General features: G+C 46.5%; 10 protein-coding genes across 10 annotated transcripts; 6 read left to right on the forward strand and 4 right to left on the reverse strand.

Moving 5' to 3' along the window:
• Positions 1-6: 6 nt before the first annotated feature.
• F9C07_2287155 (putative oxidoreductase) lies at positions 7-1,531 on the reverse strand. The gene is made up of 2 exons (XM_041287605.2): positions 1,086-1,531; positions 7-1,015 (listed from the first exon to the last, which is right to left on the reverse strand). The coding sequence occupies exons 1-2, from the start codon at positions 1,395-1,397 to the stop codon at positions 227-229; spliced, it is 1,101 nt and encodes a 366-aa protein (XP_041151456.2). The 5' UTR covers positions 1,398-1,531; the 3' UTR covers positions 7-226.
• Positions 1,532-1,624: 93 nt separating this feature from the next.
• On the forward strand, positions 1,625-5,741 carry F9C07_2287156 (NRPS-like enzyme). The gene is made up of 5 exons (XM_041295498.2): positions 1,625-1,846; positions 1,895-2,550; positions 2,610-2,871; positions 2,929-5,120; positions 5,187-5,741. Exons 2-5 carry the CDS (start codon positions 2,266-2,268, stop codon positions 5,577-5,579), a joined length of 3,132 nt encoding a protein of 1,043 aa, XP_041151455.1. The 5' UTR covers positions 1,625-1,846; positions 1,895-2,265; the 3' UTR covers positions 5,580-5,741.
• Positions 1,935-2,212, forward strand: F9C07_12482 (uncharacterized protein; the record flags this gene model as incomplete). Its single annotated transcript, XM_071507841.1, has 2 exons — positions 1,935-2,119; positions 2,188-2,212. The coding sequence occupies 2 exons, from the start codon at positions 1,935-1,937 to the stop codon at positions 2,210-2,212; spliced, it is 210 nt and encodes a 69-aa protein (XP_071367276.1).
• A 321-nt stretch (positions 5,742-6,062) lies between the features above and the next one.
• On the forward strand, positions 6,063-7,908 carry F9C07_2287158 (beta-lactamase family protein). Its single transcript, XM_041295497.2, has 4 exons — positions 6,063-6,548; positions 6,603-6,739; positions 6,802-7,093; positions 7,147-7,908. Exons 1-4 carry the CDS (start codon positions 6,158-6,160, stop codon positions 7,560-7,562), a joined length of 1,236 nt encoding a protein of 411 aa, XP_041151454.1. The 5' UTR covers positions 6,063-6,157; the 3' UTR covers positions 7,563-7,908.
• On the forward strand, positions 7,909-8,995 carry F9C07_2287159 (uncharacterized protein). The gene is made up of 2 exons (XM_041295496.2): positions 7,909-8,651; positions 8,711-8,995. The coding sequence occupies exons 1-2, from the start codon at positions 8,031-8,033 to the stop codon at positions 8,756-8,758; spliced, it is 669 nt and encodes a 222-aa protein (XP_041151453.1). The 5' UTR covers positions 7,909-8,030; the 3' UTR covers positions 8,759-8,995.
• A 2,703-nt stretch (positions 8,996-11,698) lies between these two features.
• On the forward strand, positions 11,699-12,873 carry F9C07_2287160 (putative short-chain dehydrogenases/reductase). The gene is made up of 3 exons (XM_041295495.2): positions 11,699-11,944; positions 12,013-12,443; positions 12,512-12,873. Exons 1-3 carry the CDS (start codon positions 11,889-11,891, stop codon positions 12,781-12,783), a joined length of 759 nt encoding a protein of 252 aa, XP_041151452.1. The 5' UTR covers positions 11,699-11,888; the 3' UTR covers positions 12,784-12,873.
• A 65-nt stretch (positions 12,874-12,938) lies between these two features.
• F9C07_2287161 (polysaccharide lyase-domain-containing protein) lies at positions 12,939-14,414 on the reverse strand. Its single transcript, XM_071510883.1, has one exon. It carries the CDS (start codon positions 14,112-14,114, stop codon positions 13,227-13,229), a length of 888 nt encoding a protein of 295 aa, XP_071367277.1. The 5' UTR covers positions 14,115-14,414; the 3' UTR covers positions 12,939-13,226.
• A 416-nt stretch (positions 14,415-14,830) lies between these two features.
• F9C07_2236734 (uncharacterized protein) lies at positions 14,831-16,480 on the reverse strand (the record flags this gene model as incomplete). Its single annotated transcript, XM_041295486.2, has 3 exons — positions 14,831-15,862; positions 15,916-16,005; positions 16,073-16,480. The coding sequence occupies 3 exons, from the start codon at positions 16,478-16,480 to the stop codon at positions 14,831-14,833; spliced, it is 1,530 nt and encodes a 509-aa protein (XP_041151451.2).
• A 173-nt stretch (positions 16,481-16,653) lies between these two features.
• On the forward strand, positions 16,654-17,746 carry F9C07_12490 (RTA1 like protein-domain-containing protein; the record flags this gene model as incomplete). Its single annotated transcript, XM_041295494.1, has 3 exons — positions 16,654-16,840; positions 16,904-17,155; positions 17,232-17,746. The coding sequence occupies 3 exons, from the start codon at positions 16,654-16,656 to the stop codon at positions 17,744-17,746; spliced, it is 954 nt and encodes a 317-aa protein (XP_041151450.1).
• A 2,004-nt stretch (positions 17,747-19,750) lies between these two features.
• On the reverse strand, positions 19,751-20,116 carry F9C07_12491 (uncharacterized protein; the record flags this gene model as incomplete). Its single annotated transcript, XM_071507842.1, has 2 exons — positions 19,751-19,959; positions 20,032-20,116. 2 exons carry the CDS (start codon positions 20,114-20,116, stop codon positions 19,751-19,753), a joined length of 294 nt encoding a protein of 97 aa, XP_071367278.1.
• Positions 20,117-20,184: the final 68 nt, after the last annotated feature.

The following is a 20,184-nucleotide window of genomic DNA, read 5'->3' on the forward strand; positions in this document are numbered from 1 at the left end:
GCTATCATTCTTTTGATGACATCAAGACATAAGCTGTACACAACTAAATAGAGCACCAATAAGTGTCTTTATTCATCACAGTATGCCACCTTTACCAATTATATATATATTTCTATTGGAATAGATCTGTGTTCGTTCCTAGCTATACAAGAACACAAAAGGGTTGTGCCACTGTCACAGCTTAGTTGTAATGCACCACCAAATGAACTTGTTAGAATACGGCCTATTATGCCTTAAATGCTTTTTCCAGAGCCAGCAAGCTATATGCAGTGTCCTTTACAGTCTCCTGTAGCGTGTGGACAGTAATTCCCAGAAGGGTCTTGACCTTGTTATTAGAGACCTTTATGACCGCCGATTCGTATTTCCCGGGCTGACCAATAGGGACTTTATCCCTGACCTCGGGGACGACTGACCGAAGGATATCGCAGACTTCTTGATAGGTGTAGCCTCCCGAACTAACAATAAAGCGCTCTCCTGCCCCTTTCTCCGATTCAAATGCAGAGAGGTGGGCTTGAGCAACGTCACGAACGTCCGCAAAGACCGGCAAAATTGCCGACGGTATCTCAATGCTACTACCATTGAACAACCTGTAGATATCACCCGCACTTGTATTCAAACTCTCCATGGTAGAAACGTGATGCTCCACGGGGCCATAGATCATGGGTGGGCAAATTGTGGTAAGACTAAAGTCAGGCGTATTCTTTTCCATATATCGCCAAGCGGCTTTCTCCGCAAGTGCCTTGGAAGCAGCGTATGCGACTATGCCATGGGCGTTTTCAGCCTGTTCGAATGTCATAGGATTCCAATCTTCCTCGGTATATGGATAGCCAGGTTGCGGGCCTTTTCCGACGTCTATCACGGCAGCCATTGAAGATGTTATCACGACACGGCTAACTCGCGGTGCATACTCCTGGGCTGCCTGAAGAATAGATGTAGTGCCGTTAATAGCGGGCCACAGGAGGTCTCGTTTATTGTCCTGGACTGAAGTCTGGAATGGAGAAGCGGTATGAATTATCTAAATAGGTAAGTGTTAGAGTCTCGGAATATTCGGACATCAATTAAACTGCGTGGATACAGAGTCTTACACCATCGACCCCTTCCACGGCTTCATTGAATGCCCCGGGTTGTGATATATCCTCAACAACAGCAAATGACAGCCGATCCCTGTACTGCGAAAAGCCCTTGCGTACGTTTGCTGCGGCCTTGTCGGATCGAACGGTCCCGCGGACATAGTAACCTTGTTGAAGAAAGGCCTTCACAATATGAGTTGCGAGGAAACCTGAAGCCCCGGTGACGAGGATAGTCTTGCTGTGTGTGATAGTCATGGTGGCAATTGTGTATGAATTTGAACGGTAAGTCTGTAGGTTGGGATTGAGTCCGACACTATGGCACTGCATATAGGCAAGTAAATATATATACCCTCCTCTTCTTGTGAATACTCATATTGCTGTCTCTTCTGATGTAGTTGTTATCCCTGGATACCTCCGCATAAAACGGTATGTCGGCGGATCAATCTTGCACAGGAAGTATCGGGATTCGGAACACATAACGCGTGCGGTAACGAAAGGCCCGTACTCCGTAAATCCCGGCCGTCGATCTCCACTTAGTTTCAGGCTTACTCTTCCTTACACCTGCGCTACCTCTGAGGAAGGTAGATGATTAGCCACTAATTTGTTCATCAGTCTAATCGACCCATCCTCTACTGTCCTGGCCACCTTATCTGTTCCAAAAATGTTTTACGACTCCACCGGATATTACCTTGTGTAACGAACGCACTCCATACATTATGCCTGTATACGAATCTATGGCAGCTTTATGTTGTGGAAACATGACCAAGTGTTACCAGGTGCGGTGGGTCTCGTCCTGGTTGCAAGTGAGGACTGACGTGAGCAAGATTCACTATGTTGCATTATTCTAGGATAAAAAGTTGTACCATGTTGGATATGTTCCTCGACTACCATCCCGATACCCGTATCCTTCGATCTCCATCGCTTGAAACTTTGCAAAATGGACCAAGAAACAAAGTGTATCATCCCAGGTACACAGAAAGCTTGTACGCAATCTTACCAACACAGGACCATTATGCCTCCACTATCAAATCGGAAGGGATCAACCGAGCGTTAGTATATATATTCCCAGATCAATGGCTGAACGAATACCGCTCGTACAATATCATCTCATCGAAAGTCTGACCGCTTGGACAATATTCTGATTAACTTCACTTCATATCGTTTCCCATTTCAACGCTCTCCAAAGCAAGCAGTCATGGGCTCCACAAACTTCGACCAGCGACTCATGTGCCGCGTTGTCGATGAGTTGGCTGAAAGTAAACCGGAACAACTCTTCTGCGTGCAACCCATTTCCTCCGATTTATCCCAAGGTTGGCGCAATGTATCCATGAGGGATCTCGCCGGCGCCGTGGATTACACCGCCCGATGGATTGAGATGGCGATGGGAAAGGGCTTTGACTTCCAGCCGCTAGCTTATATTGGAGCCAATGACATCCGCTATGTGGTTTTCTATTTGGCTTGCATGAAGACTGGCTATGCGGTAAATACCCATACTGGTATCTCAGCACCTATATGAAGCTCTAACTAACCAAAATATAGGCGTTGTTGCCTTCTACAAGAAATTCAATCATAGCCACATCGCATGTTCTTAGCGCCACCGAATGTTCAAAGGTTGTTTACAGTGCGGAGAGACACAAAATTGCGGAAGAAATAGGGGATAGTGTACAAAACGTCCGATTGTACGAGATACCCAGCCTCTGGGAAGTATTCGGTGCCCCCGCTGAACCTTACGCTTTCAATGCAAATTTCTATGATTTGCAAAATAAACCATGCATTATCATCCATAGTTCGGGGACCACTGGTGAGCCTTGATAGTCGCGATCACCCTGCTTGCTATAGACTAACCCTCCTTTTTCAGGTCTCCCTAAGCCGGTGTATCTGACAAACGGATTCTTCAGCGTCATTGACAATTTTCCCAGGACGCCAACTCCACCGGGCAGACTGAACAAATCAATCACCTCAGTAGCGCAAGGCAGACGTCTTTTCACCATGGCTCCGATGTTCCATTTAATGGGGCTTGTAATTCTCTCGGGAGCCATCTTTCACAATACGCCCGTCGTTTTGAGCCCCGAAAGACCGATGACCCCGGGACTCCTTAGTCAAATTCTAGAGACTGCCCGTCCGGAAGTAGCTATGCTCACACCATCCGTCATACAAGAGTTGTCCGCTTTTCAAGAAGGCTTGGAGGGGCTACAAAAGTTCAAAGCAATAGTCTTCGGTGGAGCACCGCTTTCACCGGAGGTGGGCAGCAAGCTAAATGAAAAAGTGGCTCTCCACTCAATCATTGGGTCCAGTGAAGCTGGGTTCATGGGAGCATTGATTTGCACGCACAGTGAAGATTGGGAATACTTTGAGTGGAACCCATACAGTGGTATACACATGGAGTCGGTTGATGATGGAGTATTTGAGGCTGTCATACGGAAGGACGAACATCACGAGTTCCTCTGTATATTCCATACCTATCCTGATATTACTGAATATCGAACAAAGGATTTGTTCACGCCACATCCAACCAGGCCAGGACTGTGGAAATATCACGGTCGGCTTGACGACGTTATTGTGCTCAGCAATGGTGAGAAATTTAACCCTACCGACATGGAGAATATCGTGGAGAGTCATCCCTTGGTTTCAAAAGCCATTATTATTGGTCAAGGGCGATTCCAGGCTTCATTGCTCATACAGCCAAACTGGGGCCAGTGGAGTGAGGATCAAGACAAGGCGGACTTTATCGACAGAATATGGCCTACAGTTGAGAGAGCAAATGGCATTGCTCCTGGTCATGCCCGTGTCTTGCGTACAAAAGTTGCCCTCGCTAAGCAGGATACACCATTCGCGCTAACTCCCAAGGGTTCAGTCCAGAGAAGACAGATATATGAAGACTACGAGACTGAAATTAACGCTTTATACGCCGGTGAAGATGAGGAGTGCACTGATGATTTACCACAGAGCACAGATCTTGAGGATATCAAGCAATACATCCACACAGTAGTGTCGCAGCTACTTTCTGTCGAGCGAATCAGTGATACTAGCGACATATTTTCACTGGGCATGGATTCACTCCAAACCTTGCAATTTAGCAAAATCCTGCAAACCGCTGTCCGGCACCTTTCTGCTGATAAGAACTCTGAGCCGATCACAAGCCAGAAGCTTTACGCTTATCCGACTCTTGATCAACTGTCACAGTATGTTTATCGGCTGTTAAAGGGCGAGACTATGGAAGAAAAAGCGGAGGATGAGGAAGCTACCAGACCCGGGAGAATTGAAGGGTTAATCAATAAGTACACCAATGACTTATCGCAGAGAGCAATCACGAGCTTCAACAGGTCAACCAAAAACGCAGTTATTCTGACCGGCTCTACTGGATCATTGGGCAACTATATCCTGAATGAGTTACTCAGTGATCGCGAGATCCCTATGATCTACTGTCTCAATCGGGCGGAAGATGCAAGACAAAAGCAGATTGCCAGCTTCAAGGAAAAAGGGTTTACAATTCCGCACGACTTCGATGAACGGGTCGAGTTCATCCATGCCCAGTTTGGAGCTCTAAACCTTGGCTTGTCCATTGACAAATACAACGAACTCACAAAGTCCGTGGATCTAATCATCCACAATGCATGGAAAGTCAATTTCAACCACAAGGTTGAGGCATTCGAGGATCCTCATATCCGAGGTATACGTAGCCTGGTGGACTTCAGTCTACGCAGTGCCCATTCGGCACATATCCACTTCATCTCCTCGATTTCTACCGTGAGTGCATGGGGTCCTCAGGACGGTCCATCCGTTCCTGAAATCCCTCTGGATGATCCTGATGTCGCCTTGCGCCAAGGGTATGGAGAATCTAAGTTTGTCGGCGAGCGTATCTGTGCTATCGCGTCGTCTATTGCAGGGGTACCGAGCAGTATCCATCGAGTGGGACAAATCGCTGGTCCAACGACGGAAAAGGGGCTGTGGAATCGACAGGAATGGCTACCTTCTCTGGTTGCGACATCCAAGACGCTCGGAAAACTTCCGAATACCCTTGGTACCATGCCGGTTGATTGGATTCCTATAGTACGTTTCCATCCCATCCTATTCAATTTGAGGCCCCTTGGGCCTGCGTGTTAACAATATTCGTAGGATATTATGGCCAAAATCGTGGTCGATATCACCAATTCCCGACGCGCCACCGAGGATCTCACCAGAACGGCCGCTTTCCACCTCGTCAACCCTCGATCGTCAAGCTGGGAATCACTTATCCCGGCCATCAAAAAGCATTATAAAGCAGAGGTTGTCGATATGCATGATTGGATGGCCACCTTGGAGGCTTTCAGGAATCCAACGGATGGCGATTTGCAAGACAAACCGGCACTCAAGATCATAGATTTCTATAAGGGACTGGCCAGCAACCATGGTACCTTTACCAGTGTGATGGAGACCGTGAAGACTCAAGCAGCTAGCCAGGCAATGTGTGATCTCGGGCCGATCGACGGGGCTATCATGGAGAATTGGATTAAGCAATGGCAATTTTAAAGCAGGGATTTCGCTGCCGATCTCATCTTGGCTCTGCAGGACACGGAATTTTATGCATATTTAGAAGGGCTTGGTTGAGCAGAAAGCAGACTTACTTAGATACGATACAATTGAAGGTGTCGTAGCTTTACTTTCAATGAATGAATAAACAAATAAACACACACAGAGAAAGAAAAAAAAAAAAAAAAAAAAAAAAAAACTCCACGAGTAGCTTATGAGGTTTAAAAGCATAAAGCTTTTTAGTGAGTTCTGTAATTTAAACTCTTTGGACTTTAAAGTATTCAACTACTGGTAGAAATAGCAATTCTTACTTAAACATGAAAATCAAAGCCACTCGAGTTTTAGCTGAGTATCTCACTTCCCCCAAAAGTCAGAAGAATTTAGTGTGTCCAGTATACCTCAATGCCTAAGGCTCCCAGCTACGAGGGACCTGCTTCAATTCCGAACGATTTTCGACGGGCCCGAGAGGAGAGAAACAAAGCCCCACGACCCCCACCGAACCCCTCATTATAAATAATTGATATTGAAGACCAACCCCTCCTCATACCTCCACGACACAGTCCCTACCATTCCAGACAATGAGCGAGCTTAATCCAACAAATATCGAGGCGCTCAAGCGCCGGATGCAATCCGTGTGCAGCGATCCCGACAAGGGCCTTCCCGGGGTTTCCGTCGCTGTAGTTGGACGGGACGGCAAGCAACTGTTCAGCCATGCTGCGGGGAAACGGGGCCATGGAAGCTCTGAGCTCATGTCTGTGGACTCGGTATTTTGGATTGCGTCGTGCACAAAGATGATTACTGGTATTGCGTGCATGCAGTTGGTTGAGCAGGGAAGGCTTTCTTTGGATGATGCTGGTCAAATTCATCGAATTTGCCCTGAGTTTGATGATCTTCGAGTGCTCCAGGAAGATGGCACCTTGGTGGAGAAGAATAAGGGGATTACTTTGAGGATGCTCTTGACTCATACTTGTCAGTGTCCCTGAAACTACACAGTTAAATTGGGCGCTGATGTTGAAATTATAGCTGGATTCGGTTATACGTTTTATAATGAGAAACTGCGTGATTACGCCCGACCCGCTGGTCTCGATGAATTCTCGGGATATGCTGAGGAATTCAACCAGCCGCTGGTTCATCAGCCAGGGGAAACTTGGGAGTATGGCGTAAGTGATCACCGATTCGCCGGAGGCAACGATGGCTGTTAACATGCAGGGAACCGCGATAGATTGGCATTGACTGGGCAGGTGTTGTGCTTGAGCGTGTCACAGGACAATCGTTAAATGACTATTTCCATCAACACATCTTCGAGCCCATCGGTCTCAAGCATATTTCAATGCTCCCCACTGAAGAAATGAAGGCGAACCTCGCGTACATGCACCAGCGAGCGGCTGATGGCCAGATCTCTGTCCGCGATCACCTGCTGCGGCGTGCATTGACCGTGAAGAGTGAGAGTGACATCAAGTCCTACTTTAACAGTGGCGGAGCCGGATGTTTCTCTACTGCACAGGACTACTCCCGTAGGACTCCCCATCGAACCAACACTACCGGCAACGTACTGACACGTATCCAGAAATCCTCGCCGTCCTATTAAACAACGGAACCTCGCCGACAACCGGCAAACAGCTGCTTAAGAAGGAGACCGTAGACGAGATGTTCCGGAACCAAATCGAGAACCTGCCTCCTCTCGCTGAAAAGTATTTCCCCGACGCGAAAGCAGAATTCGTACAGTCTGGTCTCGGCCTTCACCCAACTGTGGAGGGAGATCGACAAGGCTGGGGACTTACCTTCCTACTTAGTGGAGGTTCCACAGGGCGATCCATTGGGACTGCACAGTGGTCAGGCGTAGCGAATCTTCGGTGGTGGTGCGACCGCGAAAAAGGTGTTGCAGGCTTTATTTGCTCGCAGGTATTGCCGTACGGCGATGAACAGTTGTTCCAATTGTCGCAAGATGTCGAGACGGAGGTTTATAAGGGTCTTGCTTTGTAGTATATAATGGGCATTTGTTGCTGCTTCAGAGCTGAAACCCCCTCCTATTGCAGGCCACCTGCTTGTCTGGGTAATAAAAGCTTAGTTTGTTACCTGTATCATGGCAATTCCAGTGCCAGGATATCCTACAGACACTCTCCGAAGTTTTATCCGCTTGAAATACCTATGTTCGACTCAATGAGCGAGTAGTCTATCACTGAGCAATATCCCTAAGAGGCCGACTGCCAAAGTAAACTATATCATTGATGTGTGAGACGTTATGGCTCACCCAATAGACCGGCACTTCTACAAAATTCCCCCACAAAAGAAATAAGTCATTCAGAATGATCAATTCTTTACTTGCTATCGAGAAATGCAAGGGGACTCACGGTCACGTGTGAATCGGCGCATTAGCCAAGATCTGTTTATGTATATTAACAGACCTGCTCCATCCGCCTCGACCGAGATATAACTCACACCAGGACAACAATGAATCCAAGCGCTGCCTTAGCGGAGATTGATCCCTCCAAAATCAACATTATTAGTGAGATTGCACGCTCTGATGCATCGTCCATATTTAAGGTAGATCTAGATGGCCAAAAATACGCATTAAAGATTTTCCACGACAACGGCGACCCGGGATATACCGAGAAAGGTCGTGATCTGAACCGATTCCGCTGCGAAACCAATGCATATGAGAAACTCCTGGCCTCTGGTGTCTGTGAGCGCAGCATCGTTCCAAAATTCCACGGCTGTATCAATGAAGTAGATCCGGCTGCATTCCATCCTGCTCTCCGACATTTCGCCCAAGACACGTTCAAGCCAAGAGGGATATTACTGGAATACCTCCCAAACGCAGAGAGTTTGAACTGCGTGAACTACTCGGATACGCTCTATCCCCAGGCTATTGAGGGCATGAAGGAGATACACAAAGCGGGCGTTCACCACCAAGATATCTACCCTAGAAACATTCTCCTTGTTCGTGGGAATCCTGATAGGCTGGTCTGGAGTGACTTTGATGTTGCAACAACGTTCACCGACCTTGGACCTGAAGAGCAGGCCCTCTGTGACCACGAGATTGCGCTTGTGAAGGGACTTGGGGATCTACTGGTAAGGACTCCGCTGCTGCTTATCTTGGAAGTGGTTAGCGTACTGACTGAAGAATATAGAGAGAGGACCAGGCTGAGGGGTTGCCCCCGAATACAAAGTTTTATTGAGTGTTCTCATAGTTTTCTGGTATTTCTGTCAATATCCGATGGTGTTAATCCGGTCTTGTAACAGAGATAGATTCGGCGGAGTCTGGAGCAAGGGATGTTTCACTTCAATTTAAATACAATGGAGTCCACAGGTGTATCCTCAAGGGTCGCTCTCACCCCGACTCCGTACAATCTTATGTAAAAGGCATTAGTGATTTTACGCCGAGCTGAATCATACCGTGTATGTCTCTGTCAAATGAATTCGGCCCCTACCAGGCCATCTAAGCCCAGCTGCTTAGGAGGTAATAGTAGAATGGTTCACTTCTTAAACGACGTGGCCTCAGCGTGAATATATGCTAGAGACGTAACCAGCGTCACCTTACGCTCCTGTCATAGTTTGTTCCAGGTCCTAAGTCAGCTCCGCTTCACCGAATTGGCCCAGCAGACCCATTTCCTACATAAACTAGGCCACGTAGTGGATTACCTGCGGGTATGACATGATAACATCGTAGTCTGCGGTTTTCACCGTTGTGTTGAATAACCATGATACAATTGCTCCGTTGAAAGTTTCATTACACCAACTGTAGCTGCTGACTTCACCGGCTTGTTATTGAACTACCTCCAAGAACAATGTGAGTCTGAGATTGCATATTCTGTTTCTACTCAGCGAGTTTATTGACTTCATAGGTTCTATTCACCCACCAATCTGCCAGATTAGAGATATTTAAGCTGCCGAATTTATTCTGAGAACCAACTCAGTTCTCCCCATCTCTTGTTTCTGTCTTCGTGGGTCAAGTACCTAGGCATATCAATTACTGCTCGTATCTCAGTAAACTTCACAGCAGGCTGGTGAAGTGCCTCATGATGTCTCAAAGCAATCACAACAAATCGATCCTACCTGGAGAGATTGGCTCACGGCTGGGATAGAGACTATGCATAACCCGAAAGTTCACTCGTACATCCTATGTGGCACGGGACGCCATGGAATCTTCGACGCGCTCCACGCAAACGACTCCAGCGACATCAGTGAGTCTTGGTGCTGGGACGCACAATAAGGCTATAGACGCGCTGGATAATGATACGAATGGTCTGGGTGGTGTTAACCTTCCGTGGATCAGTCGTCGGTGATGGGAACTTCAATTGCGAAAGGGACTCTATGAAAGACATTAAGTACGAATGGAATGGTGTCAGACGCTGGGAGTTGGATGTGTACAATTGTTTTTGTGATGGTGGGGCACGACATCTGCTCTATAACTACAGGTTACTACGAGCAGGAAGAAATGCTATATCACCGAGATGCTGAAGCTTTCTGAGAAGCTGAACATCGCTTGGGAAGACACGGTCGACGTTAACGCTATCACCGTGGATAGGATGCAGGGTCACGAGTCAGACATGATCATCCTAGATTGGGTTGTCGATCCAGAAACGAAGTCTGACCTGGTATTTGCCTCTGACAATCATCGGGCAAATATCGCTATAACCAGAGCCAACACTTGTTTGATCATTGTCACGAATGGCTGTATTTGTGACAACGACTGACTCGGAGTGGCGAAGCGAAGCCTAAGAAGATATACCTAAAGACTTTTGTCTATTAGCAGTATCTCCTAGATAATAACCTTATTGTTGATTATCCAGATAGCCATAAGAGCTACATTCCAAAGGCATCAACTGGAAAAATGTGAGGGGAATCAACTGGACACAACGGCTGGGAGGATGATATGTGTTCAATCATCACCAAGGTACTGTTGTCATTAGCCTTTTTCCTGCTACACCCCCTTTAAGAGGCTGATATATTGATATGTTAATACTAGAACCGCAAACGTGGTAAGCGTTACACTATTATTATTCTTCACCAAGCAAGCACGAACCTCCTAAAGATGATCGAGGCGTGGTACTTCCAATTGCCGACAGCAGAAAACCGCAAACGCTTACAAGGAAAGCACATAGTGCACTGGGCATTACCTGCTGATCTACTAACGACTCTGACATATTTCATGGACGGCATAGGAACCTACCAACAGTTTAACGACTCCTGTGAAATAGAATACCCCACGGCATTGAATTAAGTTCTCAACACCAGCTCCTTAATGGTATCTACATATTCTTTAGAAGAAACCCCGGACAGTAGCTTGGATTGCATTTTGTCGTCTGCGTCTGCCGTGAAAGATGTTCTGAGCAAGCGCTTAGAAAATAAATTCATTTAATTCCTCATTACAAAGGGTAGGGCCATTCAATATGCCCTTATTGAGCATATTCGGAGGAATTCATGGAACACCACGGTATTTGATGCAAGAGCAAGGACAAAAAGCAAAATTGCAAAAAGATCAGTGTATTCTACAGATGTAATAATATCTTCATTCTTTCAGTAACCACCTAATCAGTTGCTATCTGCCATTGGACCTTTAGCTGCATAGGAATCACCACCGTCATTATCGAGACCCTCGTCTTGTTCTTCGTGTTCTTCTTCTGGCTGCATATTAGACTATTCATTTTCAGCCCGGTGGCAGAAATATATGGAGAGTATTTATCATAGAGCCCTAGGCCCACCATTTCATATAATACACCGCTTAAACTCTAGACTTAGCGGCAATAGGATCAAACATCAAGCCACATTATCTGATAAGTGCATGGGTCTGATAGCTCGATAGAGATAAATCTTGTCCCCTTGTTCAAATCAATAGCCGACGGCAAGATCGATTGTTCACTCGAGAAGCCTGATAGCGACGGTATATACAAAGCTATCAGATACGAGCGATAAAAAGCATAACTTGCTATTGGATATTGGATCCTACTCGGGGGTAAGGTTAGCTCCTAGTGGCGTAGCAAGCCTAGGAGGAGCTCGCGAGGATGCATTAAGTGGGTCTTGGGAGGAGCTCCGCCGATGGAGATAGATGAGATAGCCGCTGGCCTACTAGAACTAGATTTCGTCTGTTCATATCATGAACCATGCTCGATATACGGAGTAAGTCCGTTAACTTGGTTATGATGCACCAGTGATGGCAGTTTATCGAATACGTTAATGGTAGTCTCGTTCGAAGACCGCTCAGTTGAGGTTAATGTAGACAACCTAAACCTACACTATCCATCCTTTGCGTGATAAGGAATAAATTATTCATCACACTGACATTGTCTCTTCGATATTCTTAAAAAGATGGCACTAAACGAGATACGCGGTCGTCTAGCCCTAATCACAGGCGCATCAGGAGGGTAACAATAACCCAGTTCGATAAGCTGATTTGAGTGAGACAGCTACTGACAAACCTTTACTACCTTAGAATCGGAGCAGCATGTTCTCACCAGCTAGCTCAACGTGGAGCTCACCTGGCACTGACTTACTCCACTAATTCGACATCAATAAACGAACTTGTCAAAGAACTACAATCCAAATACGCCGAGAACAAGCTGCGCATTTCCACTCACAAAGTGGATGTTGGATCCGCCGACCAAATCGAGACCCTATTCCACGAGATTGACACCCAACACGGTCGAAGACCTGATATTCTGATCTCAAATGCCGGATACGGGAAACGAATAACTAATATATGGGACATCCCGCTTGAGGAGTTCGATTACATGCTTAATGTTAATCTTCGCGCTTCTTTTGTTCTTGTCAAAGGTGTGGTAGAGCACATGAAGGCGCAAAGATGGGGCCGGATTGTGTTCATGTCTTCGATTGCTGCTTATGGGGGAGGCATTAATGGATGTCGTTAGTTGATACCTTCATCCTTGTTGATACCTGATCATTATCTAATCTGTCTAATCGTCGTGTCTTAGATTACGCAGCGTCCAAGGGAGGGCTTACGGGAATGATGAAGAATCTTTCTACCCGTCTAGCGGAATACAACATCAGTGTCAATGATGTTGCGCCTGCTATGATAGGTGATACGGGTATGGTTCCCAATGCTTCGGCAATCCAAGATACAGTGGCAACTATTCCTTTAGGTCGGCTGGGTATCCCGGAGGAGACGGCGAATGTGGTCACAATGTTGGTTACTACTGGATATATGACGGGCCAGAGTCTCTTGTTGTCCGGAGGGTTGAAATAGAGATATGGGTGATTTATCTAGCACAGAATAGAACCACTATCTATAATACCCTGTTTCTCTATCATGATATGTCTTACAACTACACACAGCAGTGGAGTGCATTTGAACCACCATTTACACTCTCCACAACGGCATTACACAGATATTCATTGTTCAGCCTTCACGCTCCAACTGAATAAGCATTAATCTGATCCTTTGATCGACAACCACTAAGAAATTCTATGCTATGTAAACTTCCATGTTAAAAAGCAAAGTCTTCGGCTTAGGTTTGAGCTAGAATCAACCACATGTATACCCAAGAGGCTACTTCAAGCATATGGATATCGCGCCTCTCAATATTATACATGCAGATATACTCTGTTGGCAGGCATTCATCAGTGCCCCTAGCACTGCAGGTTAACCACATTCCCCTTTCATTCCACCGTCCAGCAACAGACAGTCATCTACCACTGATCAGGATCGGCATCCGCAAAGGTCGTCCCAATCGCAATCTGATCATACCAAACCTGGCGTGTTCCCTGAGTCCCCTTCATACCACCATTATCATGCCAACCATTCGCATAGATCCCGACCCTGAACTGAAACGCCGTATCGCCATCGTCAATCGTAGTATCAATATCATATTCCTCAAGCACCTTCACCCCATCAAACCACAACCCGTAAGAACCAGTACCATCAGCCCTCCACTCAGAATGAATAACAACCTTGTGCCACTCCCCCGCAGATACAGTAGCCAAATTACTATAGATAGTCTCCTTCGGCGCACAGACCTTACCCGTCCTCTGATGGAGATACAACTGATCACCATACAGATAAACCATGTTAGAGGGAATCCAGTGAAACTGCTCACAACCCCTGTCAGGAAACTCGCCCATAAACTGGGCGATGTTATACGATTGAACCGGGGAAAACTGCCAGGTGTCCTGGAGTCGAAACATGAAGCCGTAATAGCCCTCGTCGCCGAGTTTGTATACGTCGTTTTTGATCACTTCTGAGTGGTAACGGCCTGGTTTGACTAGGTCGTCGTCTGCATCATCGTTGTTGCGGTAGCGATCGGTGTACTTTTGGTCGTATATTTGGGTCATTTTGAGTGCCGTTGAGCCTTTGTAGACTATGTCCGTGACTTGTTCTACTGTGCCGTTGTGTTCGATATTCTTCCAGCTCCAGCCGGATGTTGTTCCGGTGTTAGTGAAGCTTTGAGTGGCTTGTGCTGTTGTGCTGAGTAGCAGCGTTGCTGCGATGAGTTGGAGCCGCATCTTGAAGAGGGTAGAGCTTGGGTGTCTGGTTTCGGTTCTTGGTTGGGGTGTTGGCGAGTTTTGTATTTCTTTCATACAGTGTCTTTTCAGAGTTAATATATCCTTCTGAGTTCTATCCCTTGCTCGCGTGTGCTGTTGATATCATATTCATATCCCTTCTTTATCGGTAAGTAATCTTAAAACCCCACTTATGCAGGGGTCAGTCTAACTTCTAAGTGGGTGATTGCAAAAGGAACCGGGGTATATATCAGGCAAACAACAAACATAGGCTTTACTTACTTTATGGTGACTGCGGAAACGTCAGCCATTATATAATCCAAGAGGAAGCGTGGCAGGTGAACTCAATGTGTCATACACAAGAGTATACCGACATTTTATCGATTGGCCCCTTGCTGCTGCAACAGCACCCGGGTATGCAGGGGCAGCCGAAATAAGCAACAGAGATTTTTATTGCTAAATTGGAACAAGCTGCTTTACATATTTGTCTTCTTCTATTATTTATATCTATTCTACAATTGAATACTATTTAGCCGTCGCCAACTAGCCTTATGACATTCCTTCACGGAGTATCTTTAATTTATAACCCTGTTCAAGAGGGGGCATCAGCATAGCTGAGCTGGCGGGATTCTGTGCTTTGACAATCTAAGTTCGTGCCTGATTAAATGAAAGAAAAGATTTTATACATGATAGATATCCATACTGTGAGTCACTATCATAGAGTACCGTAGTTCTGTTATGATGATAACTTAAATAGTGTAGATAAACCCGAATCTAACCCTACACAGTTCCATTCAACCACTCGGGTATCCTAACTCACTCATAGCCCATTGTGCCAACCCAGTCCAAGGTGGGAAGAGTATATCCACGATATTCGATGTTAGCTGCGCGCTCCAGCCTTCTAACACCCAGCATTGCGTCTCAACTTCCTGCAGCGCGACTACATAATACAGTAGCACCACCATCGCCCCGGGGTGCTGCTCCTGCATCAAATTAAAAAGGTCCCCAAGCAGTATGCTCAGCCACGTGAACACAACGTGTAGCTCGCCCGCCATCGTAGTGGCCGGCATTGCTGCGCAGTCTAGCATCGACTGTGCACCTTTATTTAATAGAGCCAAGATGGCATTATCGATATTAGTCAGATTAGAAATTCGAGACTGAAGGATAGTAAGCTGCGTCTTGAATAGATCGAGTGCTTTCCAGCAGGGCGGAGAGCCGCTGTGATGTTTTAGCTTATCCAAGACATTGAACTGCAATTCGGCATGGGTGGTAGTCTTGATTGCAGACAACCCTCGTACTAGCGCCATTATTTCGAGCATTCCTGCCAGCGGCGGCTTCGCCTCGTTGTGTGGATACTTCAGATGTGAAGCAAAGCTGCTTGTCATGAGCAGAGCTGAGGTCATGAACAGGGCGAAACTCCTCTCCTCGGTCATCTTTCCTGTAAGGGCTAATCGCATGCCGGCGATGGCATGAGCTTGGTGCTTTGAGCCGTGAAACAGGTACTTCTCGCGCGATTCTGTCCGTAGATAGGCACAATGGAATGCCGACAGGGCGAAGAGCTGATGTAGAAGGTACGGGTACCGGAGGCCAAGACGTGGCAACTCGTCCCTGAATACAGACGGATCCAACACGTGGGGACCCATCATGCATGTATTAGTCGTGAAGTGATGCATGAGCTCCAGATCCAATAGACACAATTCAGAAAACCCAATTGCAGTGCATGCTTCTGGAAAAGAGTTTGCTTTAGGTGATTGTCCGCTCACAGGGAGGCTGTGGACATTATTAGGCTTGGGGCGCAAATGATGCTTGGGGGGGTCAGTACGGCTCTGTACATGTTATATTAGACACACGAATTGCTCAGGAGGCAAGCGCCACTCACCGTCTCAAGGGCCTTTCCCCTGCCAGGCCGCTCAGGGCTGCATTCGACCTTGTGCCTCTTGCAGGCAGTACATGGCACTTGCTCATCACACTGCGTCTCAAGCCATCAGTCCCAATCTGTCACCCTTTTCGACATCGTAAGAGAGCCGATCACGAACCTTGACACGTCTCTTCTTGCATCGTAGACACCCGTTTTTAGACTTGCGGTACCCGAGCCGCCCCATGATAGCGTGAGCGATGGTAAGGACCTCGTTTAATAACAGTTGCGTCTGACGAATTTCTTCAGCCAAACAGAATCCTTTGCGAAACCGAGGAGCGGTTCTTTTCAAGTGTATGTACTTAGGGCCGAACGAGGCGCAGCAAAAAAGCTGTCCCTGTGGCGTCCGTAGCCCCACTGCGGCCAGTAAAAATGCTACTTTCGCGTGCATATAGAATTGGGCCCATTGGTTTGTGAAGACTCCACGAAAACTCCATGTAGGAAATGCATTTGAGACATGTTGTTGCGACTTATTGCAGGTGCTGAACTGCTTCAGTCTACGTTTTAAAGGGACATGTGCCGACGACATCTTTGTTCCTGTCTTGTCCCAATCTCGTTCTTCCGTTCTCAACATTTTCTTGCACCTGCGATACCAAGCAATCCTTTTTAAGATCCGAGTGTTCTTCCCTACATAACAGCCTGCTCGTCCTTGTCTGATCTCATACCGTCGAGTTGCTGTTGGCAGGACAGAGAAGATCGATTATGGCACCACCTCTTTGTGATCCTGAAAACTACAAAGATGCCACCTTTGCCTTCTACCGCTTCGCCCCGTCTGTCGAGGCGAATATTATATTTGTGATACTCTTCGGCATTTCGACACTGTTGCATACGTTTCAAATGTGCCATACGAAAATATGGTATCTCTGGCCACTTGTCGTAGGCGGTGCATGTACGTCAATCAAGCTCAATCTTATACCCTGGGGACTACACTAATGTTGGCTTTTCAATATAGGCGAAGCGGTTGGATACATCGGAAGAGTCCTGAATGCACTCGAAGACGAGGGCTGCTGGAATATTGGACCATATGTCATCCAGAATACACTGATTCTCCTCGGACCAGCATTTATGGCTGCATCCATCTATATGATTCTCGGTCGCATTATCCTGCTCACTGCCGGGGAGCACCATGCCCTAGTCAAGCGAAAGTGGCTTACCAAAACCTTTGTTTGGGGTGATGTGGTTTCGCTCTGCACACAGTCCACAGGTAAGTAATAGAAGCTTACAGCTTACACTCTATATGCTTGCATATCATAGATAAATGCTAATATGCTCCCTAAAAGATGGCAGCATTATGGCCGCTCCAGATCTCTGGCAAATAGGCGAAAAGGTCATCATTGCTGGTCTTTTCGTCCAGCTTTTTATCTTCTCTTGCTTTCTTGTTATTGCTATTAATTATCATTATCGTCTGGCCAGATCGCCAACACCCGAATCGAACAATCCTAGCATTCGATGGAAGTGGTACTTATTTACCCTATACCTGACTGGAGGTTTGATCCTCGTCAGAAGTGTCTTCCGGGTTGTTGAGTTTATTGAAGGCAATCATGGTCCTATCATGCGAAGCGAGGCCTGTGTCTTTATTTTCGACGGCTTTTTGATGGTCCTAGTGCTTCTTTGGATGAACTGGTTCCATCCTGGCGAGATTGGCCTATTGCTCCGTAACGAGGTGCCTATCACAAACGGACTTCAGTTAATGAAGATACGTCAGGGGCGAAAACGATGCAATACGATGGAAAGCGGGAACTCGAAACTTCCCCTAATTGGCCGGTCGAATGGAGTTGGGCACAAGGCAGTTTAATATCTCAAGGATCGGGATTCTTTTTGCATAGCCAGAGAACATGGATTGAACGAAACTTCACGGAGTAGCCTCACGAAACTCGTCCAAATCAAACAAGTAAAACCAAGGCTTCTGCTACTCGATGTCCTTGCTATTAAGCCTAAATCAAAGTTGGAGATCCAACTCGAGAAGATCGGTCCAAGTATATCAAGGATCATATGGGGTATCAAGATTGAATCCGTCGCTGTGATACGGCTTAAAAAATATCCAGAATTTCGGTAGTACTCAACTGATTCCCAGTCTAATATTGCCTCAACAGCGCTGCTCCCTGAGAGGAGACTATAGATTAGACTAAGATCAGTATAATAGAAGTGAAAACTATTTCCGATAGTGGGTAGAGGCCGAGTAGCGATTCTTTGGAAATACTTCTAAGCTGCGATATAGAAGAATAGGCCTAGAGGCCTATGTTTTCTAAGACGGTTGTGGCGCTTCTGCATCCACTATTAAGAAATACTTAAGGACTCCACAGTCTGTTGCAGATTGTATTTCTCCCAATCTCCCAGGATAAGGTCATAAATTCGAGCCATGAGAATGTCCCTACTTTACTTAATACTTTCCATACAGATAATATGTCAAGTAGTCAGCTCTGTTAGACTATATAAAAGACCATTTGGCAGCAGTGACTAGGTGACTACTTCACTAACAATGACTAGGACTTTCTTGCCATGTTGATGACGTCGGGAAAATGAAAGCATCATGAAAGAGCAACAAGAACAAGAACACCGTCCAGGATAGATGAATACTAAGATCACCAGTGCCCAATGACTGTGGTGGAACCCCCAGGTAGATGGATAGTGTCACCCAACCCCGGAACCGGAGCGACATCCCCCTCCAAAGCCAGACTTATAGGTGCTTCAGATGATGTAGGGCCCTGAATAGAGGCGGGTTTTGCAGCCTGTGCCTTGGTGGACGGGGTGCCAATGATAACAACATATGTATAGACACATTTCTCTTCCCTGCTGAGCGCATTGGTTGGTGCGGTAACAGGGACCCCGGTCTTCCCCAGCGTGATTGCAGCCTTGTAACTCCTCTTAGAAGACCAGGTGCTGTTGCCGTTGTAATAATCCTTGGAGCTTTTGGAGGCACCTTCCGTGAGACTGAGAGTGTTGTCGTGGCTCCAGGAACACAAATACTTGAGTTGAAACACTTGTATCTAGTCAGAGGAATATCGATTTCCGTCGAATTCAAAATAGGAAATGGCCTACCGTTTGAATCCGACTCTCTCTAACAAAAACTAACTGATAGCTGGCAGCTTGGACACAACAACTACGCTCTTCAGTCAATTTTCTGAATAAATGGTAAGTGATGCTTTTGGTAATTATGACTATCTGCTCTGATGATGCCCAGTCATATAAGTCTCATGAATCTAAACTTCAGTCCCACGAATACATCCAATCTCAAGCCTTCCACGCTGGGAAAGTAGCTAGAATATGGTCAAAGCTTACTAATTGAGGTCCTTTTTGTTGAGAAGGGTGCTATGTGATCGTAGTTCGTATTTAAGACTGGCGTAGCTCGGCGGCAGATCTTGGTAGTAAGGTGGTGGATGAGGTGGTCTGACGTTGAGGAAATAGTGGTAGAACCCAAGCAACCTTCTCAATATCCATAAATCTCTCTGGTTAAACGGGTAAGGTTGCCGACACAACTTCCAATAAATTCTTTCTATATACGACCTCATCAACCTTGAAGTCGCCTGCGTCTCTCTTAGAGTTTCATATTGGTAGTCTGCAAAACCAGAGTTCAGGTGGCTTGGCTTGAGCCATAGAATCTGACAGTATTGCTGTCTTTTCAGCGTAGCTAGCCAACTGATCGCTAAACCATTGATATCCGACACTCTCAGATTATCTCTGAGCTACACGCACATTCCAATTCTAAGAAAGTTCCTCAGCAGCCTAACCCAAGTAAAAAGGCCAAATCTGGTCATCATCATGACCGAGACAGATAGTTCCTCTTGAATATCGGTATATCTTAATTACAGCTACAATACTGGGACTTGTCGGAAAAAATACTCTGATTGTCCGCTGTAAGCGCCACACAACAGTCGCCGTCCCACCACCAACCTACACCGCAAACTTCTCCGCCGTCGAGGTCCTCGCAATAGCAGCAGCAGCATCGGTAGCATGGACCGAGCTCACATTGACCGGCGAGAAGGCAGTTGACGCTGCTTCTTATGCATCCTTCGTTGGATATATGTTAGTGGATTGTGTGAAGATTAACCGGGAAGATCTATTTCTGAAAGGTACACCTACCACCAAGCGCCGAAGGGTCGTTTGTGGGTGCTGTCAAAGTGTTGACATAAAGACCCCACAGGATATAGATGGTGCTGTGGCGCATTCTGGTGCTTAGATCTTTATAGGATTAATGAATTCTCAAGATAGTGATGAATGTTCATGAGCTCCGCG

The sequence above is a fragment of the Aspergillus flavus genome, chromosome 8 (genome assembly GCF_009017415.1).
Source record: "Aspergillus flavus chromosome 8, complete sequence".
Classification (NCBI taxonomy): domain Eukaryota; kingdom Fungi; phylum Ascomycota; class Eurotiomycetes; order Eurotiales; family Aspergillaceae; genus Aspergillus; species Aspergillus flavus.

Bases quoted from the DNA above. Each gene is read 5' to 3' on its own strand.
- F9C07_2287155 (XM_041287605.2), bottom strand. From the start codon at position 1,397: ATGCAGTGCCATAGTGTCGGACTCAATCCCAACCTACAGACTTACCGT. The intron at 1,016-1,085 runs GTAAGACTCTGT...TTACCTATTTAG, and splicing joins CCGTGGAAGGGGTCGATGGT to ATAATTCATACCGCTTCTCC.
- F9C07_2287156 (XM_041295498.2), top strand. From the start codon at position 2,266: ATGGGCTCCACAAACTTCGACCAGCGACTCATGTGCCGCGTTGTCGAT. The intron at 2,872-2,928 runs GTGAGCCTTGAT...CTCCTTTTTCAG, and splicing joins CCATAGTTCGGGGACCACTG to GTCTCCCTAAGCCGGTGTAT. The intron at 5,121-5,186 runs GTACGTTTCCAT...CAATATTCGTAG, and splicing joins CGGTTGATTGGATTCCTATA to GATATTATGGCCAAAATCGT.
- F9C07_2287158 (XM_041295497.2), top strand. From the start codon at position 6,158: ATGAGCGAGCTTAATCCAACAAATATCGAGGCGCTCAAGCGCCGGATG. The intron at 6,740-6,801 runs GTAAGTGATCAC...GAACCGCGATAG, and splicing joins GGGAAACTTGGGAGTATGGC to ATTGGCATTGACTGGGCAGG. The intron at 7,094-7,146 runs GTAGGACTCCCC...ACACGTATCCAG, and splicing joins TACTGCACAGGACTACTCCC to AAATCCTCGCCGTCCTATTA.
- F9C07_2287159 (XM_041295496.2), top strand. From the start codon at position 8,031: ATGAATCCAAGCGCTGCCTTAGCGGAGATTGATCCCTCCAAAATCAAC. The intron at 8,652-8,710 runs GTAAGGACTCCG...TGAAGAATATAG, and splicing joins AGGGACTTGGGGATCTACTG to AGAGAGGACCAGGCTGAGGG.
- F9C07_2287160 (XM_041295495.2), top strand. From the start codon at position 11,889: ATGGCACTAAACGAGATACGCGGTCGTCTAGCCCTAATCACAGGCGCA. The intron at 11,945-12,012 runs GTAACAATAACC...TTACTACCTTAG, and splicing joins ATCACAGGCGCATCAGGAGG to AATCGGAGCAGCATGTTCTC. The intron at 12,444-12,511 runs GTTAGTTGATAC...GTCGTGTCTTAG, and splicing joins GGGAGGCATTAATGGATGTC to ATTACGCAGCGTCCAAGGGA.
- F9C07_2287161 (XM_071510883.1), bottom strand. From the start codon at position 14,114: ATGAAAGAAATACAAAACTCGCCAACACCCCAACCAAGAACCGAAACC.